Raw genomic sequence first — 25,359 nt, 5'->3', positions numbered from 1 at the left:
GCTTCTTCTTTCTTTCTTCTTCTTAATTAATGTCAATAGGCAATCATTAGAGTCTCGGAACGAGCGCTTCAATCTTCGTTCAGGCTAACGGCCTCTCTGCGTGCTCAAGATTGTCTTAGAGCAATCCTGCCAATTCTTATAAATATCCTAGCTCTTCACTTTACATGAGAGCTCAGATTGCAAAGGAATTGGTACACCCTCCTCTCTCAAGGCTCTACCAGCAACGTCGCAACATCCATATCCTGCATAGGTCGAATGAAACAGATATATATGATAACAGCACGGATTATATACATAAGCATAGATATATGCAGAAGAGCAACACCAGCACTCTTAATATAGGGAGCACAATAGCCTCCCTAAGAGTGCTTCTGGTCGCGTTGCTTCATTCGGAGCCTCAGCAAACTAGGTTTAGGGCAGCTAGGAGTTTTCGCATCCTCGCCTCGTTCTATGTAGAAAGCATTACAGCATTCGTATAAGGCATTAATCTGGGACTGGCATTTATCCTCTTGGTAGGAGTTCATGGTCAAGCATGCTGCACCAGTTAACTCTGAAGCTCACAGCGAACCATAGAGACCTTTACCTTGGATGGCGCACTACAGATGTTTCTCAGCACCTATTGGGAAGGGTTCGATAGCATGGATACAGTAACTTACTGCTCGTGGATGACACGGCGGATCGTGTGCTAGATCCCTCTTCAGGTCTCCCTATTGCCTATTACCAATGGACTCCTTGATAAATTCAGATATACATATATATCTCCAGATCCTACCATGATGTGTTGAGATCCTAGTAATGAAACATTTAACGAGCCAGGGCTATAATGAAATTCAACTAATAGTGGTTGAGAAGAGAAATTCTGAGACCAAAAAAGAACTGATTAATGACCGCAGGTGAGGGGATTGTGAGGTGAATTAAAAGTAGTCTCAGGGTTTCGGGCTATAGTCGTGCTGAAGAAGAAGAAGAAGAAAAAGAAGAAGCCTCTCAAAGCCACAACGAACCTGCGCCGCAAAAATAGATTCTCCGCGCATCTTCAACTTGGTGGGGGCTTCGATCACCTTCTCATCGCCTCCGTTCAAATCCATTGACTTCAACCATATATTCAGCGCCCATCCTCTCTTCCTTCCGTCCCCTTCTTATACCCCTCAACTCCTAGCTAACCGCCTACTGCCTCGCATATTCCGCTCCTTCTCAACAAACCGTGAGTCTCCCCTCTTTCGCCCACCTCTCATTCCGTGCTCTACCCCGCATCCTATTAATGAGACTTTAACGCCAACAACGCTGATAGAAACACTCCAAATTAGTGATAATCTGCAACTATTTCCCCCCTTTCCTCCGTTTCGCCAACCGAAGCTATGTCTGACTCTGTCCCCGGCGGCGAAGCCCCTGCTCCGGTCGAGCATCTCAACATCAAAGTCACGGATAACAACAACGAAGTGTTTTTCAAGATCAAGCGCACAACACAGTTGAAAAAGCTCATGGACGCTTTCTGCGAGCGCCAAGGAAAGCAGCCATCGACTGTCAGATTCCTATTCGATGGAACTCGTGTTCGCCCAGAAGATACCCCTGACACGGTATGGCTCTTATTTACATTGTCTCTCTTGTTTTTCTTTCGTTTTACCAACGGCCCGTTGTGGGTTGGTGTTGAAATGAATATGATCCTAACATTCAGTTCTAATTTAGCTCGACATGGCCGACGGCGATACTCTCGAGGTGCACCAGGAACAGATCGGTGGTTAAATAGACTACTACCTATTTCAGATCACGAATACTTTTTTAACTTCTGTTTATTCCCGTCAAGTTCGTTTTTAGTTTTTTTTTTTTTTTTGTCTTTTTTCTTTTCTTTTTCTTTTCATTTATCCATTTATTTATTGTCGCATTCCAGACATAGGCGCCTAGGTGTTTACAATATTTGAACCTAGCTTCGGCTCGGATCCGGGTGGGGAGGAAGGGGCTGTCTTGTGAATTGTGAATTTCGACTTTTTTGAAGGGGACCCAGGAGATACTTAGATAAGAGGAGAATACCAAAGAAGATAGCTGTGAATGCCGGCAGATTCCGAGTCTGCTCTCTTATGAACCTAGTATGTTGCGCTTTTTTACTAGAGAACGATTGGGCTACCTGAAGACTCTTAGGACTCTAGAGCCATATTATATTATCCATTGGCCGGTTCTCTATCGATGGCAATAGCCCACAACGCCGATGTATAATCTTTTAGTATCTCTCTTGCGTCTTACAAGAGGAGCCTAAAAAAAGACAAGAAATCCCCTGTGGCACCCCGGAATTATCCCATACTCGTATAACAAACAATACAGACATACCGCAACACAACTCCGTCATTAAACTCCCCTTCGAAACAATGAAGAGGAAATGTACCACGAGGAAAAAGATAGAAACGAACAGAAAAAAGAAAAAAAGAAAGAAAGAAAAGGATTCAGTCATCCCAAACAGCAGCCTTGGCTTTCTCCTCTTCTTCCTTGGCTCTAGCTGCCTCCTCCTTCTCTTTATTACGCCGCCTAATTTCCTGCTCTTTCACGGCCCGGTCATACGCCCGCTGTTCCTCTGTCCTCTTTGGAGCTCTAAGACCCAAGGCCCCCGCAATCATCCTGTTCGCAACGGCGGTCTGCTTCTCCGGTCGACGAGCCGAAGCAGAAGACCGGAAGTTTGACGAATCCTGCGAAGACGGGACTGGACCGGTGCTAGTGTACGCCGGCGTATTAGCAGCCCATGTGTGAGAGGTCTGTGGAGAGATCGGGGTAGGTGGGGGGTCGAGAGGTCCCTCTGCCCCAACTAGGGCGGACATCGATAGCATATCCGAGGAATTGTCTTGATGGGACTGTGGAGGTTCTGAGTCGGATGCGGAGGAGTCTATCATCTCATCTTCCCAGGAGTCGGCTACGACAGGAGCTTTCTTCTTCTTTGGCACCGAGGTAGGTATTGAGGGACGGGCGATGTCCCGGATCGGGCCTTTGCCTCCGATACATAGTTCACGGATGGAGGATTGTAGAGCTGATGTTGAGGCTGGAATAGACATGGAAGGCGGGGTTAGCAAAGAAAAGGCACTATGCGCAGCAGCAGCAGTATGCGGGTAGCAAGATGAGGCAAGGATGAATAGAAGAGGTTGCGAGAGACCAAGAGAGGTGAAACGAACTCAATTGTGCGAGAGAGCAGGTGAGAAGGGAAGAGAGAGAAAGACAGGTAGAAGAAACGGACCCTTAGCACTCGGATTAGGCTTTGTTGCCATGTTAGTAACGTTGCAAGAGCCCTCAGGCCCAGAGAATGAGCAGAGTCGATTGCCAGTCGATAATACCCTTGTAGTTATTAATAGTCGACTGTGAAATAATGAATGGCGTCAAGTCGTGGAGTTGCGAGTAAATTCCACCCCGCTTTGTTTGGTTGGGTGTCGTAATTGGCCTGTGGCAGAATCCGGATACCACATTCTCCATCGCCGCTGTCTGGATTTTGGAAGGGAGATGGAGTTTTTCTCCATGATCCAGGGAGTGGGATCGGTTGTTTCCTTCGCGACTTGAGGAAGTAGGTAGTCGGGGGAGGAGGGACAGGATAGAATGACTTCTACTCATTTCTACCACAGTTTCCCATTTGGTTATGTAAAGATCCCACCACAACTTCATTGTCTAGAGACCTCTACGAACAACTCCCCAGACTTTTCTTTTATTGGAAAAACTGACGCTAAATACTTTACAGCAGACGAAATAGAAGAAGGGAGGGTTATTCATTCTTTATTCGGCCGCAAGAAAAATCCGGGCCAAACCTCCATGACCACAAGCTCTCCGTTTCCTTGCTGCGAACAAAATAATCCCTGTACCCAAAGTTCATGGCACCTGCTGGGAAGACGGTAGGGTTACGGCCATTATTATGGACTATACACCTGGTAAGCAGCTTGATGAAGCTTGGGATTCTCCGAACCCTGTTCAGAAGCTCACCGTTGCCAAAGAACTTCATGGCTATGTTTCCCAACTACGCAACTTGAAAGGCGAGACTATACTGGGGCTGTTGATCACGGCAAAGCGATACTCGCACAGCTTGCGTCCCTGGAAGGTGTCCAGTTCGATTCCGAGCAGTTGTTCAATGAACTCATCTTAGCAGATATCATCCAGACAGCACCAGACCTCCTGCGGCACTATGCAAAACGTGCCCTTTATTAAATAACCAACCATGAGATTATCTTTACTCATGCTGATTTGGCTCCTCAGAAATCCTTGTCGGCGAAAGTGGCCATGTAATAGCGATCCTGGATTGGGATGATGCTGGTTGGCACCCAGAGTAGGTCCTGGGAATATGTCAAGGCGCTTCAGCCGTCGTACCTGTTGTACCTTGGCTCTACACGAGATAGAAGATAAGCAAGCTATGTACCTAGGTAGGCGTAACTTGTAATTTTAGTTATTTTGGTGTTGTCCTCAGGGGTTCAGCCTAAAGGAACCTCTCACCAAAATGCCTTTTGAAGTTAAACAAATTCTCAATCGTTTTGGCCATTTACATTAAATAATCGAACAATTGTGGCATTCGTGTTGTTTTACATGTAGACCTTTATAAAAACGACATCATGATGGCTCGTCAAGGGTTCACCCTTCCACTTCTTCGGGGTACCACCACATTGGAGTCAGCCCTCGAGCAAGAGGAGGACATGCTCATTGACCTAGGCTATCCCGAGCAGCGGATAGAATTCTTTGTGTCACTTTACAGCAGTCGCGACGATATCGAGAATATAGCGTCATATCACCTTGGCCTATGTCCCTCGGACACCTGCCCTTGGAAACCTAGGGTCCTCTGGTATATCAAACGATGTATATCATAGCTCTTGGGGTCTACCATGCCCTGTTACTATGTTTGCCATCGCCGTTCAGCTATGCTTGAAAACGGATACTTAGTCATGGATTACATTGGTAACTAACCAAGAGGTGCAAACGCTCTCAGAGACATGGGATGAAGATCGTCATCGCCAAGACAAAAGAATCAACCTCTTTAGGGGTCTATCTCGGATTATGCTCTCTTTGAGTCGGACGCCACTGCCTCGTATAGGATCTTGGACGTTAGACACGAATGGGATCTTGCAGCTTTCCAACCGTCCTCTTACTCTTCGACTTCATCAATTAGAAAATGCGGGTATTGCAACCAATATCGGTCGAAGCTTGACTTATTCCACGGCGGACGCATACTACCTAGATCTTTTATCTTGTCATGATAGTCGCATACGATATCAACCAAATTCCTTGAGTGACGCGGACGATGGTCGCGCCCAGATGGCAAGATTGACTATCATGCAAGCGCTTCTGCCACATTTCGCTAACCGAGAGCTTCGCGAAGGACCTTTCTTATACAGACTCACAGACCTCCACCCAAGCAATATTTTTGTTGACAATAATTGGGATATCAAATTTGTGGTTGATCTCGAATGGGCATGTTCTCTACCGGCGGAAACCCTACGTCCTCCGTATTGGTTGACTGGTCGTTCTATAGACGATCTAACAGGCGAGCACCTGGACACCTTTAGGCAGGCATATGAAGAGTTTATGGATGTTTGTAAGGAGGAGGAGAAATCATTTCCACGTATAACCAACACCTGCTTATATCGGACAGAACTTATGGGAAAAGGTTGGCAAATTGGGAACTTTTGGTATTTCCAGGCCTTGGACAGCCCGAAAGGCCTGTTTAATCTTTTCCATCAGCATATCCACCCCATCTTTGCGTCCGCTCATCGTGTTAGTTCGGATTTCTCGCGGGTTGTATCGGACTATTGGGCCGCAAATGTGGAGGAAGTGATAGCTGCCAAGCTCCGAGATAAAGAGGACTATGACAATAAGCTGTCTCAGCGGTTCAAAGATGCTGCTGCTCATATTTGAGATGAGACTTTGCGGTTTTATTCTAACATGGTGATTTTTTTAACTAGTCACAAGAACTTGAGGCTGGTGGGGATACTAACACAGGTCGAATAGTATTTTTCCATGTCTGTTGTCGGTCTCTACACCAGCCAATCTTGCTACACACGGTCCGCTGCATGTAGAACCAAACCTATCACTTCAAACCCCTGGACTTTCTCCAGGTATCTCTCAAAGACATCAAGAGTTTCGGATGGCTCTGACTTTCAGTTGTGAGTAAAGGGGTTTAATGGGTCTAGAACAATACTACCTATTTCCTTTCATTTTGTATGCTTACATGTAAAACCACTATTGTCGTCTATGTATTGGCCCGAAAAAGACTGAAAGGCTTGAATGATGCACTTATTTCTTAGTCTTGGAGTAATTAACCGCGCTACAGCCTTAGCTATGTCTTATGAAGATGATGCAGTAGCCAAGTAAAGGTGCATTGCTTTATGACTGATAGAGGGGGGTATAATTGGTTCCTAACCATTGAACCTTCAATGAATGGAAACCTGATATGTGTTGATGCTGCTTCTCTTTGTTCTATATTTATTCCACCATGATCTGTCTGTTCCAAGCACTTTATCAAGGGCCCTCCAACCTGATAGTTGATTCTATTCTTCCCAACCTCTCCTTCCACCACTCTACTCTCTCTTTTACCCCCCCTTATGCCATCCTCCAAAATTCAGCACCGACAGCGAGAGAAAAACCCTCTTCATCCTCCTCCGGTATTTTGGGATAGATTAACTAGGATACGATTGACCAAGGGCGCGTTGAGAGAAGTTAATCGCAGAAATAATCTCTTCTCTCCAAACCGGGGCTCCCGTTCTTTCTCTCATACTTTTGCTTCTGAATTTCTGCGTAACTGCTCTGCTGCTTGTTTGCGGGAGATTAGAAAACTTTCCCACCGTGGAGGGCCGGATCTATCTGATATTAGAAACGTGGGTTTACTACCAACCCCCTGAATACCTATTCAGCAAACAGATATCATATACTAACTAACTGGTATGTTATTTACTCCTAGTATCCGGAACCACCCCACTGCTACCAGATCTCCATGAGTCCTACAAAGACTAGCTCGAGACGCTCTCCTAGGGATAAGGCGGCTGAGCACACGACGAATTATGACGAGAATTTTCAGGATCATCTAATCAGCCATGGTGTTTATCCTCCATTCTCTAGATACCCCGATAGTACTGGGCTATCCAAACCAGGGAACTTTGCAGACATCCAGAGGAGATTACTGATTCGTCGACCTTCACTTATGTTGCCACCAGACTCCTTGGAAAAGGAATATTCAGAATTCGCGACAATTAATGCAGAGGCTGGTGAGAAACAACTCGTCATGAAGGAAATACTTCCTATTCTTGAAGGCAAGAAACCCCCATTTACTCGAACTGGTGGTGGATATCCATTTAAGAATCTTGCTCCTTTAACTGACGGCACCCTGCCCTCTGCTATACCCGACTTTTACCACGGCGCAGCCCCAAACCAGCTAAACCCTGTCATCCGGAAGCAGCTGAGTGACCAGATTATCCCATCAAAGCAGAGCAACCGTCCAATGGCTCCAAATTTTTTTATTGAAGTCAAAGGTCATGCTGGATCAATGCTTGCGGCAAGAGGCAAGGCCTGCTATGATGGTGCTCTAGGGGCACGGGCTATGCATTCTCTCCAGCAATTTGGGAATGAGAGTAGCACCAACATGCCAGCCAATTACGATGGTAATGCCTATACTATGATTTCTGTCTACCAATCTGGATTCCTCAGTATATACGCGACCCATCCTACGAGCTCTAGGTCTAATAGCCCAGACAATCACCCCGATTATGTGATGACCCAACTTGGACAATGGGCATTATCTGGCGACCCAGAGACCTTTCAGCAAGGTATAACTGCTTATCGAAATGCTCGGGACCTGGCTCAAGAACAGAGAAACGAGTTCATCAAGCAGGCGAATGAACGGTATGCGTCTGCTGCGGGCGGTTTTGATGAAGAATACTCCGTAGGCAGTGAGTGTACGGAGTACGGCAAGCCAATACCGCCAATTAGCTTGCCGTAGTGAGTGGTATCTGACAAAGGTGGGAAAGGTAGTTAGCTAACTGATGAATAGTAAAGACTATTTACGGCGCTGAATTGTGTATCATCTGGGTAAGAAGCGGATTTCGTGATTTCGTTGGCGTGCGAGGGATGATAGGATTGAGCTTGATGGCAGGATTAGATTGTTTTTTTTTTTAGAGAAATGTCATTTTACAGAGAAAACTAGTCGGGATCTACTTTCCTTGGTTTTACATCCTAATTCTTCACCCTGTACGGAGTATAGTGAGCCCAGCAAAAAAAAAAAAAAAAAAAAAAAACCCATTCCGCCGCCAATTTCCCCTCCCCCTCCGCCGACAACGGCGGCCAGCCACGTTTTCTCCCTTTTCTTCCCCCTCTTCCTCATCCTCATCCTCATCCTCTTTCTCGTCTTTCCAATTGCACTTTTCCTGCTCTCCAAATTCCTTGCTCAGCACCACCAAAATGGCCACGTATGTGCTCTAAACCCAGTGCCCTTCCTCCTCTCCAACAACGACCATCAAAAACAAAATGAACTAACAAACAACCCCTCCCCTCCCAGTAACATCACCTTCCACGCCAGCGCCCTCACACGAGAAGAGCGCAGCACGCTACGCAACCAACGCGGCCTCACAATCTGGCTGACCGGCCTATCCGCATCCGGAAAGTCCACTATCGCAGTGGAACTGGAGCACCAGCTCCTGCGCGATCGCGGGGTCGCCGCCTACCGCCTAGACGGCGACAACGTGCGCTTCGGCCTAAACAAGGACCTGGGATTCAGCGAGAAAGACCGCAACGAGAACATCCGCCGGATCGCGGAAGTCGCCAAGCTCTTCGCCGATAGCGCCACCATCGCCATCACCTCGTTCATCTCGCCTTTCCGCGCCGACCGCGACACCGCGCGCCAGCTGCACGAGGTGCCTACCCCGGGCGAGCAAACGGGGTTGCCCTTCGTCGAGGTCTACATCGATGTCCCCATTGAGGTTGCCGAGCAGCGGGACCCCAAGGGCTTGTACAAGAAGGCCAGGGAGGGCATCATCAAGGAGTTTACCGGGATTAGTTCGCCCTATGAGGCTCCGCTGAAGCCCGAAGTCCATGTTAAGAACTATGATTTGCCCGTGCAGGAGGCTGTGAGGCAGATTATTGCTTATTTGGATGAGCAGGGTTATTTGCCTCCTAAGAAGGAGTAAAAAAACAACAACAACAACGAAACTCTTTTTTTTTTTTTTTTTTTTTTTTTTACGTTATGTTCCTTTTTTGGGTGCATTTCTCTTTTCTTTCTCTTGGATATACACTTTTTTTTTCCCTCTCTCTCTCTCTCTCTCTCTCTCTCTCTCTCTTTTATGGTTGTTTTGACATGGCTCATGATACTGGATGACTTGACGTGTTGCTGGGTTTTATAGAAGTGCAGATAGATTGCTATATACCTATCTATGTTTGTGCATACAATAAACACGTACGAAATTCATATACTCTATATATTTGCTGGCATAAAGGTTTCAAAGTAGTGAAAGGAGAAAGAAAACCGGTTCAAAGCTATGTACGCTACCAACATCAATGCAGGTATTCAACGAACCATCCAAGTGGTAGAATTAAATATCAACAAATACAACCCAACCCCAGTATCTTAATTGAACTCGAATTCATAATACACGTACGGCGTATACTCTGCTCCACTGCCCTCGCCACCGGCATGCATCTCGTTCGGGTCATCTTTCTTGACTCGGCCCTTCTTGTCCCGTCCGAACGCATTCCCGGCCAGGTACGAGTATTTCTCGTCCAGGTTATACTTGGCCTTGTCGGCTTGTTTTGTACTCGGGGCCTGGAATGAATTAGTATGCCAGGATTCCAGAACGGTTTTGGAAGAGAAAACGTACGCGAATGAGCGTGCACACAAAGTCCAACGGAAGTCCGTACCGCAGCACAGTCTCCACAAACACTCGCAGGACAAGCACGTGCATCCATACCATGACAGCCTCGCTCCACGCCGTCCGTCCCAGTCGGAGGGTCTCGCCCCAGAGCTTGCGCTCGTCGCCCCCGACCCGCTCGACCTCTTTACGTTCCTCCTCTCTCCCGCCTTCGACGTACTTGAAGTCGCGGGGGATCCACTTTTGTTCACGGCACTTGTGCACGAACTCTGCGCTATGCTTTTTGAATCCGGTGACGGCGTACAGGGTAAACTCATCATCCGAGGCCACGAGGCTTGCCGATCGAGGCACTACCATGGGTGCGACAGTCTCATAGGTCTTGAGAAATTCCTTCACTTGCTGGGCTGGGACCGCGACCAGATGTGTCTCAAGGTACTCTGAGTTTTGAACAATGGTGCGGGGGTCGACTACCGAGGCGAGGGACTTGGTGGATAGGTTTCCTCTGATCAGAAAGTTAGGGAGGGTCTCATAATTTCAGCAAAAAAAAAAGGGGGGGGGGAAAGGCGAGCTCACGTCTGCTTCCGTTGGAGAGTGGCCAATGTATTTTTGACCTGGTTGTACTGAGAGTATTTCGATCGGACGTCATTATCGATGCTAGCTGCCTCCTGCGATAAGTTAACACCCAACACCCACATCACGGATTATATATATATATATATATATATATATATGAACCTGACCTTCTGGAGAAGATCGATTATCTCTGCCAGCGGCTTATCGGCACGATACTTGACTTTGTTCCAAGAAAAGGTGCGCAGATATTGATCCGCAGGTTCTAGCTCAAGAGGTTAATACATAACAGTCCCCCCTCCCCCCCCAAAAACCCGACTAGACATGATCTAAAAAAGAGAAACGTACTATCATTCACGGCCTTCATTTTCTCAATCTGCGCCTCATCTCCGTCCAAGATATTCTTCAACGCATCGCTGACCTTGCCCACGACACCCTGGCAGGCAGTCTCAAGCTTAGCAAGTTCGTCGGCTTGCTGCACCAGAGCATCGAGAGTACCGATCTTGAATTCTGGAATCGGGAACTGGGCTACCGATCCGTTCTCTGGAGCGACGGTGGTGGTGATGGCGTCAAGGGCATCGTCGCGGTGGTGCGAGGGGGTGATGGATGAGGGGAGAGAAATGAGGAGATACTTGGTTGATTTGGACATGGTGGGCGGTAGGAGGGCAAACGAGGGGATATTTCGAGGTTAGAAATTGGAAGATCCAGTTGCCGCGCTTGGGGAAGCGGACATGAGGGCCGTGGCAGGTTGGACGGGGCGAGGTGACGATGTACTTCTTCTTCTACCAGGTGTCACCGAAGCTGCGGGAGGTCGTTGGCGGAGGCGGTCGGGGGAGGGAGGGGGGGGGACTAGTGTGTTTCCCTGCTGCAAACTACTATCTAGGGACCTGACAGATTGTAATCTTTTAATTTATTGGCCCCTTAAGAACTTACTTATGTATATCTTTAATATGCCTTAATAAAAAAGGAAGGTCACTTTCGTCGCCCATTTGCAGCGTGGGGTTCTACACGATCTAGTATAGCAAAGTATATGTATGTATGTATGTACATTACCACCAATATTTCCTTCCTCGGACGCCAGTTAAAAACCCCCAAGAATTATATACCCTTCCCATGTTTGTAGTATTAATAAAGAAAATCAAACACTTCGTCTAATTGGCGATCTTGTAAAGACTCGACATGGCCTGAAACAACCTGTTAGTCCCCTGTTCTAGAGAGTCCACGAGTGTAAAATGTGAAAACATACCGCTGCTTGTTTAGGCTCCACGAAGAGAGCCTTTGCTTCCACCAGAACAACTGGCTCCTGGCCCTCCTCGGGTAAAGTCTCAATGCGGCCCTCCACCCAGGCTTTGCGGCCCTCCACCTTGGTCACCTCGGCACGCATCACCACGTAGGAAGAAGCCATGGCCGGACGACGGTAATCGATGTTCAAGTTAGCGGTAACGCCAACCTTGTTCGGGAGAACAGGGAAGCAGCATCGTCCCATGCCTTCATCCAGGAGCGTGGCCAGAAGTCCTCCGTGAACAATCCCCGGGTGACCGGAGACGTTCGGGCCGAGATACATGATGGAGACCAAGGACTTCTCATCGCAAAAGACATATGGCGGAACGACGATTCCCTCGGAGTTTAAGAGGGTGCCAGCAGTGAGATTGCGAAGGCGTAGCTTTTCGGGAATTTTCATATAAGGCCGCGACTCGACAAATGCAGGATCCTCCCGTAGCGATACAGCCAAGGGATGGTTGTGGATATGGTTTTCGACCTCTCGAGCGAACTCATCGGGAGGGGTGAATGCGGTCAGGGTTTCTTCGTCTGTCAGGAGTGAAACCGTCATTATGCGAGATACAGTCTTTTGTGTTTGGTAGGCTAGTCCGGCAGTAAATGCGATTGCAGCAATCGAGGTAAATCCCACAAAGCGACGGAGACGTGAACGAGGTTTGGGGGAGTGAGGCGGGACAGCAGCACCTAACCCGGGATCAACGCTAATGGTTAGCTGCGCCGACGACGCAAAGAGAAGAGCGCGGGTGGGGGAAACGCACCAGACGTGGAATATGGACGGGGAGGAAAAGATGAAGCTCGAGGGACTGGGTAAGACACGGCGTGTCTCAACCGTTTTGTAGTAGGAAGGCGAGAAACTTGGGGCCTGGTCGCAGTGGAGACAGTTCGAATAAACGTTGGGGATGCAACTCCGTGCATGGTGAAGGAGGGGCTGGAGAGGAGAAAGAAAGTGCACCAAAAGAGCGAATGGGGTTGAGACAAGGTCAGAAAGAGGATAATGGTCCGAAAGCCTGTTCAACGGTTCAATAATGAGTGTAGTTTGCCCCGTTCCTGAGATATCGGTAGAATCGAAGCAGAACAGATTCCTAAGTAAGTTGTCCGGGACCGAGTGATTGGTGCATGAGAAAGCGGAGACCAAAAGAACCTCGGTTGACATTTGATTTTATGCAGTTGATATGCATTGTAGATGTGAATTCTGGGGGTCATTAAAGGAACTGGAATGAAGATATTTGATTAGCAGTGATAAGATTTTGATACTATTGGAGATTCTGTAAGATCGAGATGTTGTGTTGCTATAGTTAGGTAGTACATCTCTATTATCCCCCAATTATGTTATTATAAGTACTGCTATTGGATACTATGGTAATATTAGCATTGAATAACAAATAAAGTGAAGTATGGTACTTAAGTAGGGATTGCTTGTTGTTGTTATTATTCCTGACCAAATCTATTATACTCAGGTGAAGTACTTCAAACTCATCTCTTTCTTCAACTCTCTCTCCTCTTTTCATCATCCTTCCTTTCACTATCCTTATTATCATTTACTTATAACCTACCTCTCCTCATCCTTGATCCTAGTCCTCTTGGCCTCGACTAGTTACTGTGATGCACTTAATCACGTCCTACACTCCCTGCACTGTGCAGCATTTGCTGCATGTCTTAATAAAATCCTACCATGATCGACTCCATTGATCGTCAGGGGTGTCCGCTTGATTCCACATGCCTTCCGTTAACCTCAAATTTGATATGATCCCCCTCGATGGGGCAGCGGCTAGTACCTACGAACCCCAGACATACCTGCCCGCATTCCATAGCAGGTCCTCCCAAGCACAACCGTGACACGGTCATTTTGGCCTCTCCCCCCCCTCGTTGCTTCTTCTTCTATCAGCTACAGTGTTGTTTGCAATGAATTGCTCGTTCCTTGTCGCGCTCCTCCAGGCCCTTTCGGTCGTCTGGGCCGTGAACTCTTCCGATCCCTCTATCATCGACGACTATGATGATGTATTGCAATATGTTAATCCCCTCATTGGCAGTGCGAACGGAGGTAAAATATTCTTGGTTACCTATCATATCACTCACTGAATTCACAAATTCTAACCATTCACAGGAAATGTCTTTGCGGGCGCGTCTCTCCCGTACGGAATGGCTAAAGCTGTTGCTGATACGGACTCCGAGAGCAACCAGGGAGGGTTCACACTGGACGGCAGTAAAATCACTGGGTTCTCCAGCTTACATGACTCTGGCACTGGAGGTTCTCCATCTCTCGGGAACTTTCCTCTATTCCCCTACGTGTCCTGCAAAGACGATGAGGTCAATGGCTGCGTCTACCCCAAAAAAGAACGCAAAACATCTTACGACCCGGGATCTGTAGTTGCGGAGCCTGGGTACTTCGCGCTAACCATGAGCTCTGGTATCCAAGTTGACATGACCACATCTCAGCACACGTCGCTATTCCGCTTTCGTACCTCATCTAAAGAGCCATCGAGTCCTTTGATCTTGCTGGATCTGACTGATCTGTCAGATTCCCGACAAGACAACGGTTCCATACATGTGGATGCAACGACAGGTCGCCTAGCAGGAAATGCTCGTTTCTTACCAAGTTTTGGAAGTGGGTCTTATGTTCCATACTTCTGTGCCGATTTCGAAAGTGATGCTGGAATGCGCGACAATGGAATATTCGTCAACTCGCGAGCAAGCACAAATGTGAAGAACTTGACAGTCTCCCGGAGCATCAATGGCTATCCTCTCCCGGTATGATCTTCTACCAAGCTCTAAACCAAATTTGCGACTGATAATCCTAGGGTGGTGGTTTTGTTCGATTTAATCCACAAACAACCCACACGATCAAAGCCAGAGTTGGCGTGAGCTTTATTAGCACTGATCAGGCATGTAGAAATGCTGAGAACGAAATTCCTACCTTTGACTTTGATGCCGTCCGATCAGCAGCAGTCGAGCAGTGGAGAAAAAAGCTCGCTCCTATCCGAGTATCGAAGACAGGAATCAACTCCTCCGTATTAACCAACTTTTACAGTGGTATCTACCGGACTATGATCAATCCCCAAGATTACACCGGAGAAAACCCACTCTGGAAGAGCTCAGAGCCATACTTTGATTCCTTCTACTGGTATGGTTTTTTTTTTTTTTTTTTTCGGCCGTGTGAATGGGCTGTTTCTAACAAGTCAATAGTATTTGGGATTTATTCCGATCTCAGTTACCGTTTTTAACTCTCGTAGATCCTTCGACAGTAGCTAAAATAGTCCGTTCTCTGATTGACACCCAGCAGCATCTAGGTTGGCTCCCAGATTGCCGTATGTCGTTCTGTAAAGGTATGTTACCACCCTTTTCCTGTGTAGATTGATGCTAACCGTCGTAGGTTTCACGCAGGGCGGTTCTAACGCAGATGTGGTCCTCGCCGATGCATTTTTGAAAGGAGTATCCGAGGGGATTGATTGGGAAGCTGGATATGCGGCTGTCAAGAAAGATGCCGAGGAAGAGCCATATGACTGGTCAAATGAAGGTCGAGGAGGGTTAGAGAGTTGGAAATCGCTCAACTATATCCCAGTGGAAGATTTCGATTATATCGGCTTTGGAACTATGACGCGGAGCATCTCCCGCACCTTGGAGTATTCATATAACGATTTCACTATTTCTCAGATGGCCCGGGGTCTCAAGAAGACCGGTGATGCAGAAAAGTATGAAGGGACTTCGAGATTCTGGCGGAATCTCTTCAGGGCTGATCAGACCTCTTTCCTTTCCGGAACTGATACCGGCTTTAAAGGCTTCTTCCAACCAAAGTACCTGAATGGGACATGGGGGTTCCAGGATCCGATAACATGCTCTAACATCGATACTAGCGGGAGGTCATGCTCTCTCCAGAACAATGCAGCGGAGACCTTTGAATCGAGCATTTGGGAGTACCAATTCTTCGTACCCCATGACATGGCTGCACTGATTACTCTTCTGGGTGGTCCCTCCCAATTTGTCCGTCGTCTCGACTTCCTTCACGATAAAGGCATTACGTATATCGGCAATGAACCGGCCTTCCTCACCGTTTTTCAGTACCATTATGCGGGGCGCCCCGGAAAGTCGACTTCCCGCGCCCACTTCTACATTCCACGCTTCTTCGATCCTAGTCCCACTGGATTACCTGGAAATGATGATTCCGGTGCTATGGGCTCATTTGTTGCGATGACCATGATGGGTCTTTTCCCAAACCCCGGCCAGAACGTGTATCTGATTACCACCCCCTTTTTTGAGTCTGTTCGCATCACATCCCCCGTCACTGGCCGCAACGCGACCATCCGTACCGTGAACTTTGATCCCTCATACCAAAATATCTACATCCAGTCTGCTACATTGGATGGAAAATCGTACACGAAGAATTGGATTGGGCACGACTTCTTCACGCAGGGAAGAGAGCTTGTTCTCGTCTTAGGCCGGAACGAGAGCCAATGGGGGACTGGGGCGCAGGATATCCCGCCGTCTTTGTCAGGCGCAGAGGTGTCTACTTTTTGATTTTCAGGATGGGCGATTCGAGTAGAGCCGAGGATATCAGTGTACTTCACACGAGCGTTCATCGTCTTGGGTGGGTGGTTTTAGGGTCTGGATTGGCACGTGACATCCATGCTTCCAACACCAATCACCGTTATATTGCTAGGGAGAACGATTTGAAGGGGAAAAAAAAAAAAAAAAAAAAAAGAGGTTCATCATTTATTCGCACTTTTATTATGAGTCCGTTGAAGGTAAATGAGTAGTAAAAAACACAAGAACGGGTTGAGCCCATAGATCCAGACAACTTTCATGAGGTAAAAAAAAAAAAAAAAAAAAAAAATGGCGGGGGAATCGTAGTATATACATTGAATATCATCAGCCATATGTGTGATATGCCGGGGGTAGTAGCTGAAATCGAAATCAGGTAAAAAGGGGGACCAAAACAAAAAAAAAAAAAAAAAAAAGAGCTCTAAGCCTTAGGGCGATAGAACTTGCTCTCTATCCAAGGCATACTAGCAACAGTAGCCTTACGAAGCTTGTTCCGCACGAGGACACCAACCTCTGTTCCCTTCTTATGCATGCCCTGTTGAATATATCCCATGGCGATATTGACTCCGCCTAGAGAAGGACTGGGCAAACCCGAGGTAACGACACCGATCGGGGTCCGCGATTCATCGTTCAAGGCGACGATGACGGCGCCCTCGCGTGCAGGCGAGCCCTTCTCGACTGTGAATCCGACACGGCGCTGCGTGAGCGTTTTCCCCGGGGAAGCGAGCTGCGGCAGGATGGTCTCGGCGCCGTTGAAGGAGCCGGCGCCTGTTGCGGACCCCAGGTCGCGGCGGTCCTTGCCGACGACCCAGCCCAGAGCGGCGGTGGGGGGGGTCACGGCGGTGGAGATGTCGTGGCCGTAAAGACACATTCCGGCTTCGAGGCGGAGGGAGTCGCGGGCGGCGAGTCCCGCAAGACGCACCTGGTCTGGGTTGGAGAGGAGGAGCTCGGTGACTTGGTCTGGGAGGGAGGCGGCGCCGGCGGTGGGGATGGAGATCTCGAAGCCATCTTCGCCGGTGTAGCCTGTGCGGGAGATGAGGAGTGGGTGCGGGGTGCGCGAGCCGTCGGGGAGAGTGAGGTAGAGAGAGCGGCAGTTGCCGAAGTACAGGGTGCTCAGGTCGGCGGCTGGGTCGGTACCGGTGCCGTGGATGAGGGGTTGCAGGGCTGCAGCGGCCTGGGGACCCTGCAGGGCGATCAGGGCACGGTCTTCGAGAATCTCCCAGACAAGGGATTCGGGACCGTGGGTGGCCTTGTAGGCGTTGATTTCGGCAGAGAGGAAGGCCAGGTCCTCGTCGCGACGACCGGCGTTGGTGACGAAGTAGAAGGAGTCCTCGGAGCGGCGGGTGATGACGGTGTCGTCAATGATACCGCCGGTTCCGGGTTCCAGAAGACAAGAGAGGGTGGATGAGTTGTTTGTGAGCTTGTCAAGGGATGAAGGGGTGACTTTCATGAGAAGCTCGAGGGCGCCTGGGCCACTGAGCTGGTGTTGAACCCTAATTTATCACATAGGTTAAAAAAAGTGAATTCTCGGGAAAAAGGGGGGGGGAAAGAGGATTCACATTTCGAACAGAAAGCAAAGGGAAAAACATACATATGGCTGACATCGAACAAACTGGCCTTCTCTCTCGTCCACTTGTGGCTTTCAACATGGCTGAGATCGGAATACTGCAAGGGCATGGAGAATCCCGCAAAGGGGACCATTTTGGCGCCCTTGGCGACGTGCAAGTCATACAGCTGTGTCTTGCGCAGAGGACCGGACGGAGCTTCAGAAGAGGCATATCTCACGCCCGCATTGACGGGCACAGTGATGGTGGCAGCAGCAGCAGCAGGAGAGAGCACTGGTCGTCCAGCAGCGGGCAAGCGGAGAGCGCGGCGGGCCTCGCGCGGAGAAGCAAACTGGCGCGGGGCCAAAGCCAGAGAGCCATTGACGCCAACAGGGGCAGATTGAGAGATGGACCTCGATCCAAGGAGGTGAAGGCCTCTTCGCAGGGGTCGTACGGCAGACATTATGGAGGATTTAGATGGAATTGAGAGAAGGAAAGAGGGAGAAAAAGAAGAAACGAAGAACAGCAGATGAGCTCCGAGAAAGCTTCATGAGGGGATCGGTAAAGTCACGTGGCGATAGGGGAATCCCGCGGGAATTTCCCAGTGCTCCTCTGTATACGAAGCCATCGACAGTACTTTACGATTCTACTCGAGACATCAGTCTCTACGACTGTATGGTTCTCTAGTTGAGTTGTCTCTATCATGATAAATATCCACTTGGAGTCTGCAGGAAACCGGGATACGCAGACGGTTTACTGGGGATAACATCCAGTGCTATCGAGAATTTCCTCCTCGGTTCCGCCTTCGGAGTAGTGAGTTCTCCGAATCACATATTACATACAGCCCTGCCGCCGGGTTCGGGGGCTTCTTGCCTGTTGCAATTCTTGTATTTGTTCGGTATATGAGTGAGGAGACTCTGAGCCTCAGAGAAGTATCCGCTATATAAAGGAAAGAAATGTGTGTACTAAGGAGAGGGAAACATAACAAGGGGCCATTTCTAGCACATCAATCATCCTTCAAATCAGTCGTCAACAGCCCCCAGGGCCGTGTATTCACATGTCAGAAACATCCATCTCCGCACGATTTCCATGGCCTAGGAAAGAGAGAGGGGGAAAAAAGCAAAATGTAATTGAACTCAAGGGGTCATAAAATAGATCGTCATTAGAGTCCGTTGTCCGCACAGGAGAAAGCACTTCCTACCGTTCCAGCCTCATAATTCTGGATCACGCTCTCAATAGATGCCTATATATATATATATAAATCCGCCATTAGTGAATCCTAGGCTTTTGGAGAAGTCGATAACTTACGTAAGTTCCAGGCCCCAGGAAATAAAATCCGATGAGAATTAAAGCAACGTTGACAATCGCGCCGATCCAGCCACGAATCCCCCGATTCTTATAAAAATGTGGTCCATGGTCATCATATCTCATGCGGAGGTAGGCCACTCCCCAGAAGATGAATCCAAAGAAAGAATCAAAAAGTGAACTCATGATGGAAAGGAGATCGGAGAAGAACGGAATAACCTCTGCAATGATGAACGCCAAAATCCATAAACCGGCTAGAATGCCAGCCCAGCTCAGCCAGCCGACAACGGTATGGTTACCCTTGTGGCGAGTACCCTCGAAAATGCGGAAGAACAGGAACCGGGCAGAGACCGAGGCATACAGAACACCCAAAAAGATCAAGGTTGGGATCATAAACGAGAATGAGATTTTCTTGTACGTCTCATTACCGAGGGAACCGAAGGCTGGGGCTGTCATGTATTGGTTTCCGGTATAGACATAGACTATGGACCCAACCAAGCTGAACACGATGATTTCTGCGATAGTGACAGCGGTGACAGACTTCCAGAAGTCCCTGGGTTCCTTCATCTCCGCAATAAAACTTGGTAATGTGATCTGGCCGATAAATGTGTAACTAATGTTCAAGAAAGCATTCATACCCGAGACAAATGTGGTCCCTTTCAAGGGGGTTGCCGTGAAGATCGGGCTACCAAGGGCCGGGGTGTAGCCAGCTGGGTGATCCTCAATTGCCGAGAAGATGACAGCCAGCATGACGGAAATGAAGGTAGTAATTGCAGATAATGTCGCGATTTTGGACAGGGTATTGAATGTACGAGGAAGCGAAAAAACCAAGGATATGATTGCAGTCACGAGGGAAAACACGATACTGCAGGTCGAATGACCGGTGATCGTGTTGAGATATTCCGCACCGACTAAGCAATGCAAACCCTAGATGGAAGTTAGGAAATCATCGTCTGCAGACGATGAAGGGGCATTGAGAGATCAAGTACCTGAATGAAAGTGTTATTCAACAAGAACATGACGGCAGTCAGGTACCAAGCGATCTTGGAGCCCCAGAAGAGATGTTGGCCAATGTCGCAGACATCGCGCACATGGGGATGGCGCAGACAAAACCGCCTAGATGATGATGTTAGCGCCTACCCAGTCTCTGCGCAAACACAGTTCATAGGTGACGCATTCCATACCAGACAACAAGTGAAGTATAAAGCACGATGAACGCGATGACCACAGTCAAGATCAACCCGGGAACGAGACCCAGGACGGAGTAAGACCACGGAAACGACATGATTGCCAGACAAATATACTCGGAGAACAGTAAAGCAGCCGTCTAGAGGTACGCAAGTCAATTAGTATATGAAAGGGCCATTTCGTTGACAAAATATGTGTGGGTGTACCATACCTTCTGCCAGCTACAAGTCCGATACTTGATGGAATTCTCAGTCTCCATTTCAATTTGTCGACCAACCTCCCCAGATTCAGAATCAGATAGCAAGCCTGTTGATTGCGGTTGACTTTCAGGGTCCTTCAACTTGGCGGCTCGCTGTTCTGAGGCCAACGACCGACGGTCGTACTCGACGGCCTTTTCTGCTTCGAATCCCGCCATTTTATCGCGCGGACGAACCGGGGGTCGTGGGGAGTTGGTGAATAGAGCAAAAAACAGGACCTAGGGGCCTTCGGATGCATGTACTTGTTTTCTGTTGGTAACTGTGCAGAACGACTATAGGGGGGGGGGGGAATGTCGTAAATTAGTACGGAGTATGTATGAGAGGATGGGATGTAGAGCGGAAGACAGCGAACGGGTCAAAATATCGAGAGATCCACGAGAAACGAAGAAAACGGGGGCGATTTAAAATGCAACTGAATTACCTCTGATGGAAATAACTGGAGGAGCAAAAACTCTGCACGACAAGGACTGGAGAGAGGAGGAGGAGGAGGAGAAAATCTAGTAAGACGGATTGGGAGTGGAGATGACAGAGACCTCAAGAAACCCAGAAGCAACCCCAAGAGACTTGAAAGGCCATCACAAAGAAAGAAAAGAGGAGAAAATGAAAATTCAAATCATGACGTGCTCGGAGAGTCCGTTAGCCATCAATAATAGAGAGGAATAATAATAGGTCTGGAATACAGGGTTTCAGGACAGGTACTCTCGCCCAAAACGAACCCGCATTCATCATCTCGAATGCAGTTTCCACGGTCCAAGTGCGAAGACCCCATTCTTTTGATAGGATATAATTGGTGAATCTGAAGCATTGTAACCCAAGAACCCATGGAAGTTCCCATGCCTCTCTGCCGGGGGGGGAAAGAGAAGGAATTTGGGATTCTTTGAGGCGGATTATCGCCCCGCATCCGGGATGTTCACATACTCTGTACATTCAGAGCTTAATGATACTTATAAAGATCATATCCATCCAAAAAATGAATGAATAACTAATATAGATGTATATTAATCCATACCAAGATCCAAGGGTGGATAATCAAAGGTGATGTCATGTACGCCCAATAAATCTAATCTTAACCTCTTAGTTACCACCAAGTGAAAATGAATAGTCAAGAAAGAGAATATGCACAGGGAATGAATTTTATGATCTATAGGCAGCCACCAACCTATCAAAATAATATACCAAATACTGCTGCTGCTCCTCCTCCTTCCTCTCCTCCTTCCCTTCTTACATCCCCTCATCTTCCCCCGCAAGCAATGCCGCGTAGTCATCCACCGAAGCAAACGTTGGGAGATGCTTGAGTTTACGGCGCTTCTTCCGATCCGACTTGTCCTCGTCCTTCGGGAGTTCCACTCCGCCTCCGACTTCCAGATCCGACGGCAGTTCCTCGTCGCTGTCGAGGAACGCCTCTTCGTCTGAAACATCCATGTCGAAGTCGTCCTCATCCTCGAACTCATCTTCCTTGGTAGCCCGGCCCTTGCCAGCCTTGGACTTCGGAGCGGACTCCTCGAGGCCAGCCCATTCCTCCGCCTCCACCTCGCCAGCATCCTCCATATCTTCGTCGGACTCGTCATTGAAGATGACTTCATCATCATCTCCGCCTTCCTCATCCTCATCTTGATCGTAGGCAGACTCCAAATCGTCCAGATCAACGTCATCTTCACTCTCATCTCCAGCCTCCAGGTCTGGTCGAGAGTCAACGAGAGCTTTCCAGATCTCCGACTCGGCATCGCTGGGCTCTTCTGCATCTTCTTCATCCTCGTCTCCGGCGCCCCCGGTCTTCTTCTTCTGAGCCTTCTCCTTCTCCTTCCCGAGTCGGTTAAAGTACTCGTGGAAGAAGGCATCTTCCACCGCCACGTCTTCGGCCTTCTTCCGCCAAAACGCCTCCGAGTTGAGCGGTAGCTGCTGCTGCTGCTTCGCGGAAGCCAAGAACCGATCCTTCGCATCGCTGCCAGCAAGCGGTTGCATGATGGAAGAGCCGCGGGTAGCTGCCGCCGCCTTGGGCGCGCGGTAAACGAATCGGTCCAGGAAGTGAGTCAAAGTGTGCAATGTCATGTCGGGCTTTCCGCTCATCTGCTGGTGCTCCAGTAGATGTGATGCGTTCACTGACACAGATGGGTGGAAGTGGGACAAGTAAGGTAGCTATTTGTAGCCGAATCAGTATGCAATCGTAATCGACAGTCAATGGCCTGAGGGGGGAAGGAAAAAAAAAACTCACCAATTCCCAGAGACAAGTCTTGTCAGCATTGCTGTGTTCGGGGTCTCGTTTGCGGGGATCGTAGCCGTTGGATCGCTTTTTGGGTTTCTCCTCCACCGCTGGTTGCACCTCATCATCCTCGTCCGGAACATCCCTGAATACCTCCTCTTCATCGCTCTCGTTGTCTTCCGGCTGATCAAAGAGCGACTGGAGACCGATAAAGGTCTTTTCCAGTTCGCGGATCAGATAAAAGACACCGCATATAAAGGCCGGCTGGTGCAATCCAAGGACCTGCACTATTCGTTTTACAAATGCCTTGATCCGTCGGTCATTGACATCATTCTTAAGTGCCTTGAATAGGAGATTAAGGTACAAAGGCTGTTTGGACGAGGTAACTACCCGAGGGTCAAGAAGGGATTCGTAGAGAGTACGGTAAAAGCGGTCGGTTGACACCTGGTGAGATGATGTCAACTGTTGGATTAGCATGAGAGCTTGAATACTCGTGTTGAAGTTGGAAGAGTGCGTAATGCGGAAAAGAGTATCGATGTGCTTTGCCAGCCTAAACACATGTGTTAGCATCAGTTTTGTTTTCTTTGTTCTTTTCTTTTTTTTTTTCCCCTCCAGAGTTTGGTTTCATACCGTTCAGTATCAGAGCTTGTAAATGGATAAGCCCGGTTTACACCAGTCAACACTCCAGAGACCAACTTGTCCTGCATTTCCTCAGTTTGGGCCTGTCCCTTTTCGAGGGCATCTTTTCCTTTGTGGTTTTTCTTCCCAAACTTGCCATGCTTCTTGCCTCCCTTGGATTTAACCTCCTTGGTAGGCTTAAGCAGCGCGACAAAGAGGGAAAAGTAAATATCAAGCAGTTGAATTGCAACTTCTTCCTCCTTCAAGCTCAACACCGTTTGATTCAGAGTGATGATCGCATAGTACTTGGCGTGCTGACTTTGGCCTGGCCGGAACAACACTTCCTCGACTGCCTTGATGACCGTCGGTTTCATCAAAGGATGAGCTTGTTCAAGCTGCAGCAGCAGATAGGAAGCTCGAGACGCAATTTTTTTGGATGTATCGCCCAGTTTGTTGACGAGCAATCGCAAGAGATTGGCTTCCTGCTCTGGCTTCTCTTTAAGCAACTCGTAGACGTAACTCACTGCCCTGGTGCGAGAAAACTCAATCTCGTCATTGCACCACACTTCCAGAATTTTAAGGACCTCGAAATACTGGTCTTTAAGAAAGTGTTCGTACGCCCACACAATCAAGTGGCTGTTTTGGAGACCACCTGGGAGTGGAGATCCCTCGGACCATCTGTTTCCTGCGCCGCTGAAGGCAGCGACAAGAGAGGGTTGGTTTGCAAATGAACGCAATCTGCGATCGTTTGGGAGAAGGGTGCCCTGGGCAAACATATCTTTCAACGAACGAAGCACTTCTACTGCCTGAGCACGGCTACGCTTCTTTCCAAGGGCGATGAGGTTCTCCAATGCCTTGGTGTTATGCAAGGGAGACTCCTGCACGGCCAGTGTCAGTGCTGAAATCTTATCACTAAGAGTTCCGGATGACATGATAGTAGAGTAGAACTTGTAAGACGAAGATGCCGAAGCCTGCTGGGCGTCCGCATACATCTTGTTCTCCTTCTCAAGTAGTGATACAGCATACTTGTAAACCGTATCCACCACATGTCGAGGCAGTCCAGCCGCTTTTTTTGTTGAGACGGGGGCGAGTTGAGCCATATACCAATCGGATCTCGGCCGGACAGTCTATAACAATCTCTAGTTAGCGCCTCGTCAATCAAATAGAGTCAAAAAGCACTCACAAGCTTCGAGAATTCCTTGGGGAAGACGGGCTCAGGGATTTCCTGTTTAGGCGGCTTTGCATTCGACTGCTTTATTTCCTGGACTGCAGTTTCATCATTGGATGTGTCGTTCTCCGCTGAAGATTCCTCCTCTTCCTCCTCCTCTTCCTCTGCTTCATCTTCCTCTTCTACTTCCTCATCTTCAATATCATCTGGGACAATCTGGCCAGCGGCAGCAAGAATAGTCGACAACTCTTTTCGCAGAGAATCCTCACTTGATCGAGTTTTCGATTTCTTTGAAGTATCTGCCACCTCTTCTACCTCATCCTCAGAATCGACTCCGGCGAGGAGCTCAAAGTCTTCCTCGGTCCCCCCAAGAGCCAGGATTTCTTGTCGAAGAGTATCAGCCTCATCTCCATCATCCCCCTTAGATGGCTTGGGGTTGCTAGCTTTCTTTTTCTCTTCTCTAGCAATTACCTCCCCGTTGCGGTCCCGCTTTTTCCCTTTGACGTTTTTGTCGGAATGGGCTGCTGGTTTTTGGCCGGGCTTCGAAACATTTTTGTCATCTTTCTTCGCACTATCATTGGGAGCCGTGTTCGATTTGGTGTTCTTCGATTTCTGTTTGGTTGCACTCTCCTTCAACCTCTGCTCAATCTTTTGGCGGAGACCGGCGAATGCACTCTCCTCGATCTGGAGTGAAGCATCTGCTCCAGGGTTGGAGTTAGTGTCGGCGACTCCACCTTTCACAGGAATCGAATTCGCCCCGGTAGAGCGCTTTCCCTTGCCTTTTGCCATGGTTATATCCTTGGCTACTGGAGTTTGATTGAATTTCATCTCTTTTTTCTTCCTTGACTTTTTTTTTTCTGCCGCCCGAAAACATGCCGCCGGACTAATATACTGCCGA

The 25,359-nt window shown here is 48.5% G+C and overlaps 14 protein-coding genes across 14 annotated transcripts; 6 read left to right on the top strand and 8 right to left on the bottom strand.

The window, feature by feature from the left end:
* Window positions 1–30: 30 nt before the first annotated feature.
* P175DRAFT_0499105 (uncharacterized protein) lies at window positions 31–911 on the bottom strand. The gene has a single exon (XM_040896663.1). The coding sequence runs from the start codon at window positions 522–524 to the stop codon at window positions 360–362; it is 165 nt and encodes a 54-aa protein (XP_040753977.1). The 5' UTR covers window positions 525–911; the 3' UTR covers window positions 31–359.
* A 198-nt stretch (window positions 912–1,109) lies between these two features.
* Window positions 1,110–1,854, top strand: P175DRAFT_0473785 (SUMO family protein SMT3). The gene is made up of 3 exons (XM_040895186.1): window positions 1,110–1,201; window positions 1,305–1,574; window positions 1,684–1,854. The coding sequence occupies exons 2-3, from the start codon at window positions 1,356–1,358 to the stop codon at window positions 1,738–1,740; spliced, it is 276 nt and encodes a 91-aa protein (XP_040753976.1). The 5' UTR covers window positions 1,110–1,201; window positions 1,305–1,355; the 3' UTR covers window positions 1,741–1,854.
* A 259-nt stretch (window positions 1,855–2,113) lies between these two features.
* On the bottom strand, window positions 2,114–3,525 carry P175DRAFT_0499104 (uncharacterized protein). Its single transcript, XM_040896662.1, has 2 exons — window positions 3,212–3,525; window positions 2,114–3,019 (listed from the first exon to the last, which is right to left on the bottom strand). The coding sequence occupies exons 1-2, from the start codon at window positions 3,240–3,242 to the stop codon at window positions 2,433–2,435; spliced, it is 618 nt and encodes a 205-aa protein (XP_040753975.1). The 5' UTR covers window positions 3,243–3,525; the 3' UTR covers window positions 2,114–2,432.
* Window positions 3,265–3,579, bottom strand: P175DRAFT_0529649 (uncharacterized protein; the record flags this gene model as incomplete). The annotated part of the gene is made up of 1 exon (XM_040899705.1): window positions 3,265–3,579. One exon carries the CDS (start codon window positions 3,577–3,579, stop codon window positions 3,265–3,267), a length of 315 nt encoding a protein of 104 aa, XP_040753974.1.
* P175DRAFT_0499103 (uncharacterized protein) lies at window positions 3,458–4,475 on the top strand. Its single transcript, XM_040896661.1, has 3 exons — window positions 3,458–3,606; window positions 3,704–3,890; window positions 3,954–4,475. The coding sequence occupies exons 2-3, from the start codon at window positions 3,875–3,877 to the stop codon at window positions 4,100–4,102; spliced, it is 165 nt and encodes a 54-aa protein (XP_040753973.1). The 5' UTR covers window positions 3,458–3,606; window positions 3,704–3,874; the 3' UTR covers window positions 4,103–4,475.
* A 90-nt stretch (window positions 4,476–4,565) lies between these two features.
* Window positions 4,566–5,859, top strand: P175DRAFT_0529647 (uncharacterized protein; the record flags this gene model as incomplete). Its single annotated transcript, XM_040899704.1, has 3 exons — window positions 4,566–4,803; window positions 4,864–4,902; window positions 4,934–5,859. The coding sequence occupies 3 exons, from the start codon at window positions 4,566–4,568 to the stop codon at window positions 5,857–5,859; spliced, it is 1,203 nt and encodes a 400-aa protein (XP_040753972.1).
* A 686-nt stretch (window positions 5,860–6,545) lies between these two features.
* On the top strand, window positions 6,546–8,079 carry P175DRAFT_0473781 (uncharacterized protein; the record flags this gene model as incomplete). Its single annotated transcript, XM_040895185.1, has 2 exons — window positions 6,546–6,818; window positions 6,902–8,079. The coding sequence occupies 2 exons, from the start codon at window positions 6,546–6,548 to the stop codon at window positions 7,934–7,936; spliced, it is 1,308 nt and encodes a 435-aa protein (XP_040753971.1). The 3' UTR covers window positions 7,937–8,079.
* Window positions 8,080–8,318: 239 nt separating this feature from the next.
* P175DRAFT_0521722 (adenylyl-sulfate kinase) lies at window positions 8,319–9,170 on the top strand. The gene is made up of 2 exons (XM_040899220.1): window positions 8,319–8,402; window positions 8,492–9,170. Exons 1-2 carry the CDS (start codon window positions 8,395–8,397, stop codon window positions 9,117–9,119), a joined length of 636 nt encoding a protein of 211 aa, XP_040753970.1. The 5' UTR covers window positions 8,319–8,394; the 3' UTR covers window positions 9,120–9,170.
* A 185-nt stretch (window positions 9,171–9,355) lies between these two features.
* Window positions 9,356–11,184, bottom strand: P175DRAFT_0499102 (H(+)-transporting V1 sector ATPase subunit C). Its single transcript, XM_040896660.1, has 5 exons — window positions 10,716–11,184; window positions 10,538–10,632; window positions 10,371–10,462; window positions 9,807–10,299; window positions 9,356–9,751 (listed from the first exon to the last, which is right to left on the bottom strand). The coding sequence occupies exons 1-5, from the start codon at window positions 11,014–11,016 to the stop codon at window positions 9,557–9,559; spliced, it is 1,176 nt and encodes a 391-aa protein (XP_040753969.1). The 5' UTR covers window positions 11,017–11,184; the 3' UTR covers window positions 9,356–9,556.
* Window positions 11,185–11,333: 149 nt separating this feature from the next.
* Window positions 11,334–12,743, bottom strand: P175DRAFT_0499101 (PaaI family thioesterase). The gene is made up of 3 exons (XM_040896659.1): window positions 12,404–12,743; window positions 11,614–12,329; window positions 11,334–11,551 (listed from the first exon to the last, which is right to left on the bottom strand). The coding sequence occupies exons 1-3, from the start codon at window positions 12,558–12,560 to the stop codon at window positions 11,519–11,521; spliced, it is 906 nt and encodes a 301-aa protein (XP_040753968.1). The 5' UTR covers window positions 12,561–12,743; the 3' UTR covers window positions 11,334–11,518.
* Window positions 12,744–13,616: 873 nt separating this feature from the next.
* Window positions 13,617–16,312, top strand: P175DRAFT_0453228 (glycoside hydrolase family 92 protein). Its single transcript, XM_040894541.1, has 5 exons — window positions 13,617–13,686; window positions 13,750–14,393; window positions 14,444–14,766; window positions 14,829–14,968; window positions 15,016–16,312. Exons 2-5 carry the CDS (start codon window positions 13,785–13,787, stop codon window positions 16,155–16,157), a joined length of 2,214 nt encoding a protein of 737 aa, XP_040753967.1. The 5' UTR covers window positions 13,617–13,686; window positions 13,750–13,784; the 3' UTR covers window positions 16,158–16,312.
* Window positions 16,313–16,577: 265 nt separating this feature from the next.
* On the bottom strand, window positions 16,578–18,188 carry P175DRAFT_0521718 (glycine decarboxylase subunit T; the record flags this gene model as incomplete). The annotated part of the gene is made up of 2 exons (XM_040899219.1): window positions 16,578–17,674; window positions 17,773–18,188. 2 exons carry the CDS (start codon window positions 18,186–18,188, stop codon window positions 16,603–16,605), a joined length of 1,488 nt encoding a protein of 495 aa, XP_040753966.1. The 3' UTR covers window positions 16,578–16,602.
* A 736-nt stretch (window positions 18,189–18,924) lies between these two features.
* P175DRAFT_0137782 (putative neutral amino acid permease) lies at window positions 18,925–20,946 on the bottom strand. The gene is made up of 5 exons (XM_040892412.1): window positions 20,897–20,946; window positions 20,430–20,747; window positions 20,215–20,357; window positions 20,020–20,146; window positions 18,925–19,957 (listed from the first exon to the last, which is right to left on the bottom strand). Exons 2-5 carry the CDS (start codon window positions 20,631–20,633, stop codon window positions 18,995–18,997), a joined length of 1,437 nt encoding a protein of 478 aa, XP_040753965.1. The 5' UTR covers window positions 20,634–20,747; window positions 20,897–20,946; the 3' UTR covers window positions 18,925–18,994.
* Window positions 20,947–21,602: 656 nt separating this feature from the next.
* Window positions 21,603–25,258, bottom strand: P175DRAFT_0453220 (RNA-binding ribosome biosynthesis protein MAK21). The gene is made up of 4 exons (XM_040894540.1): window positions 24,477–25,258; window positions 23,306–24,420; window positions 22,688–23,225; window positions 21,603–22,611 (listed from the first exon to the last, which is right to left on the bottom strand). The coding sequence occupies exons 1-4, from the start codon at window positions 25,248–25,250 to the stop codon at window positions 21,697–21,699; spliced, it is 3,342 nt and encodes a 1,113-aa protein (XP_040753964.1). The 5' UTR covers window positions 25,251–25,258; the 3' UTR covers window positions 21,603–21,696.
* Between the last annotated feature and the right edge of the window lie 101 nt (window positions 25,259–25,359).

The sequence above is a fragment of the Aspergillus ochraceoroseus genome, assembly GCF_002846915.1.
Source record: "Aspergillus ochraceoroseus IBT 24754 chromosome Unknown P175scaffold_2, whole genome shotgun sequence".
Lineage (NCBI taxonomy): Eukaryota > Fungi > Ascomycota > Eurotiomycetes > Eurotiales > Aspergillaceae > Aspergillus > Aspergillus ochraceoroseus.
Note: the sequence above shows the minus strand (reverse complement) of the source record. Positions and strands in the feature narration are given on the sequence as shown.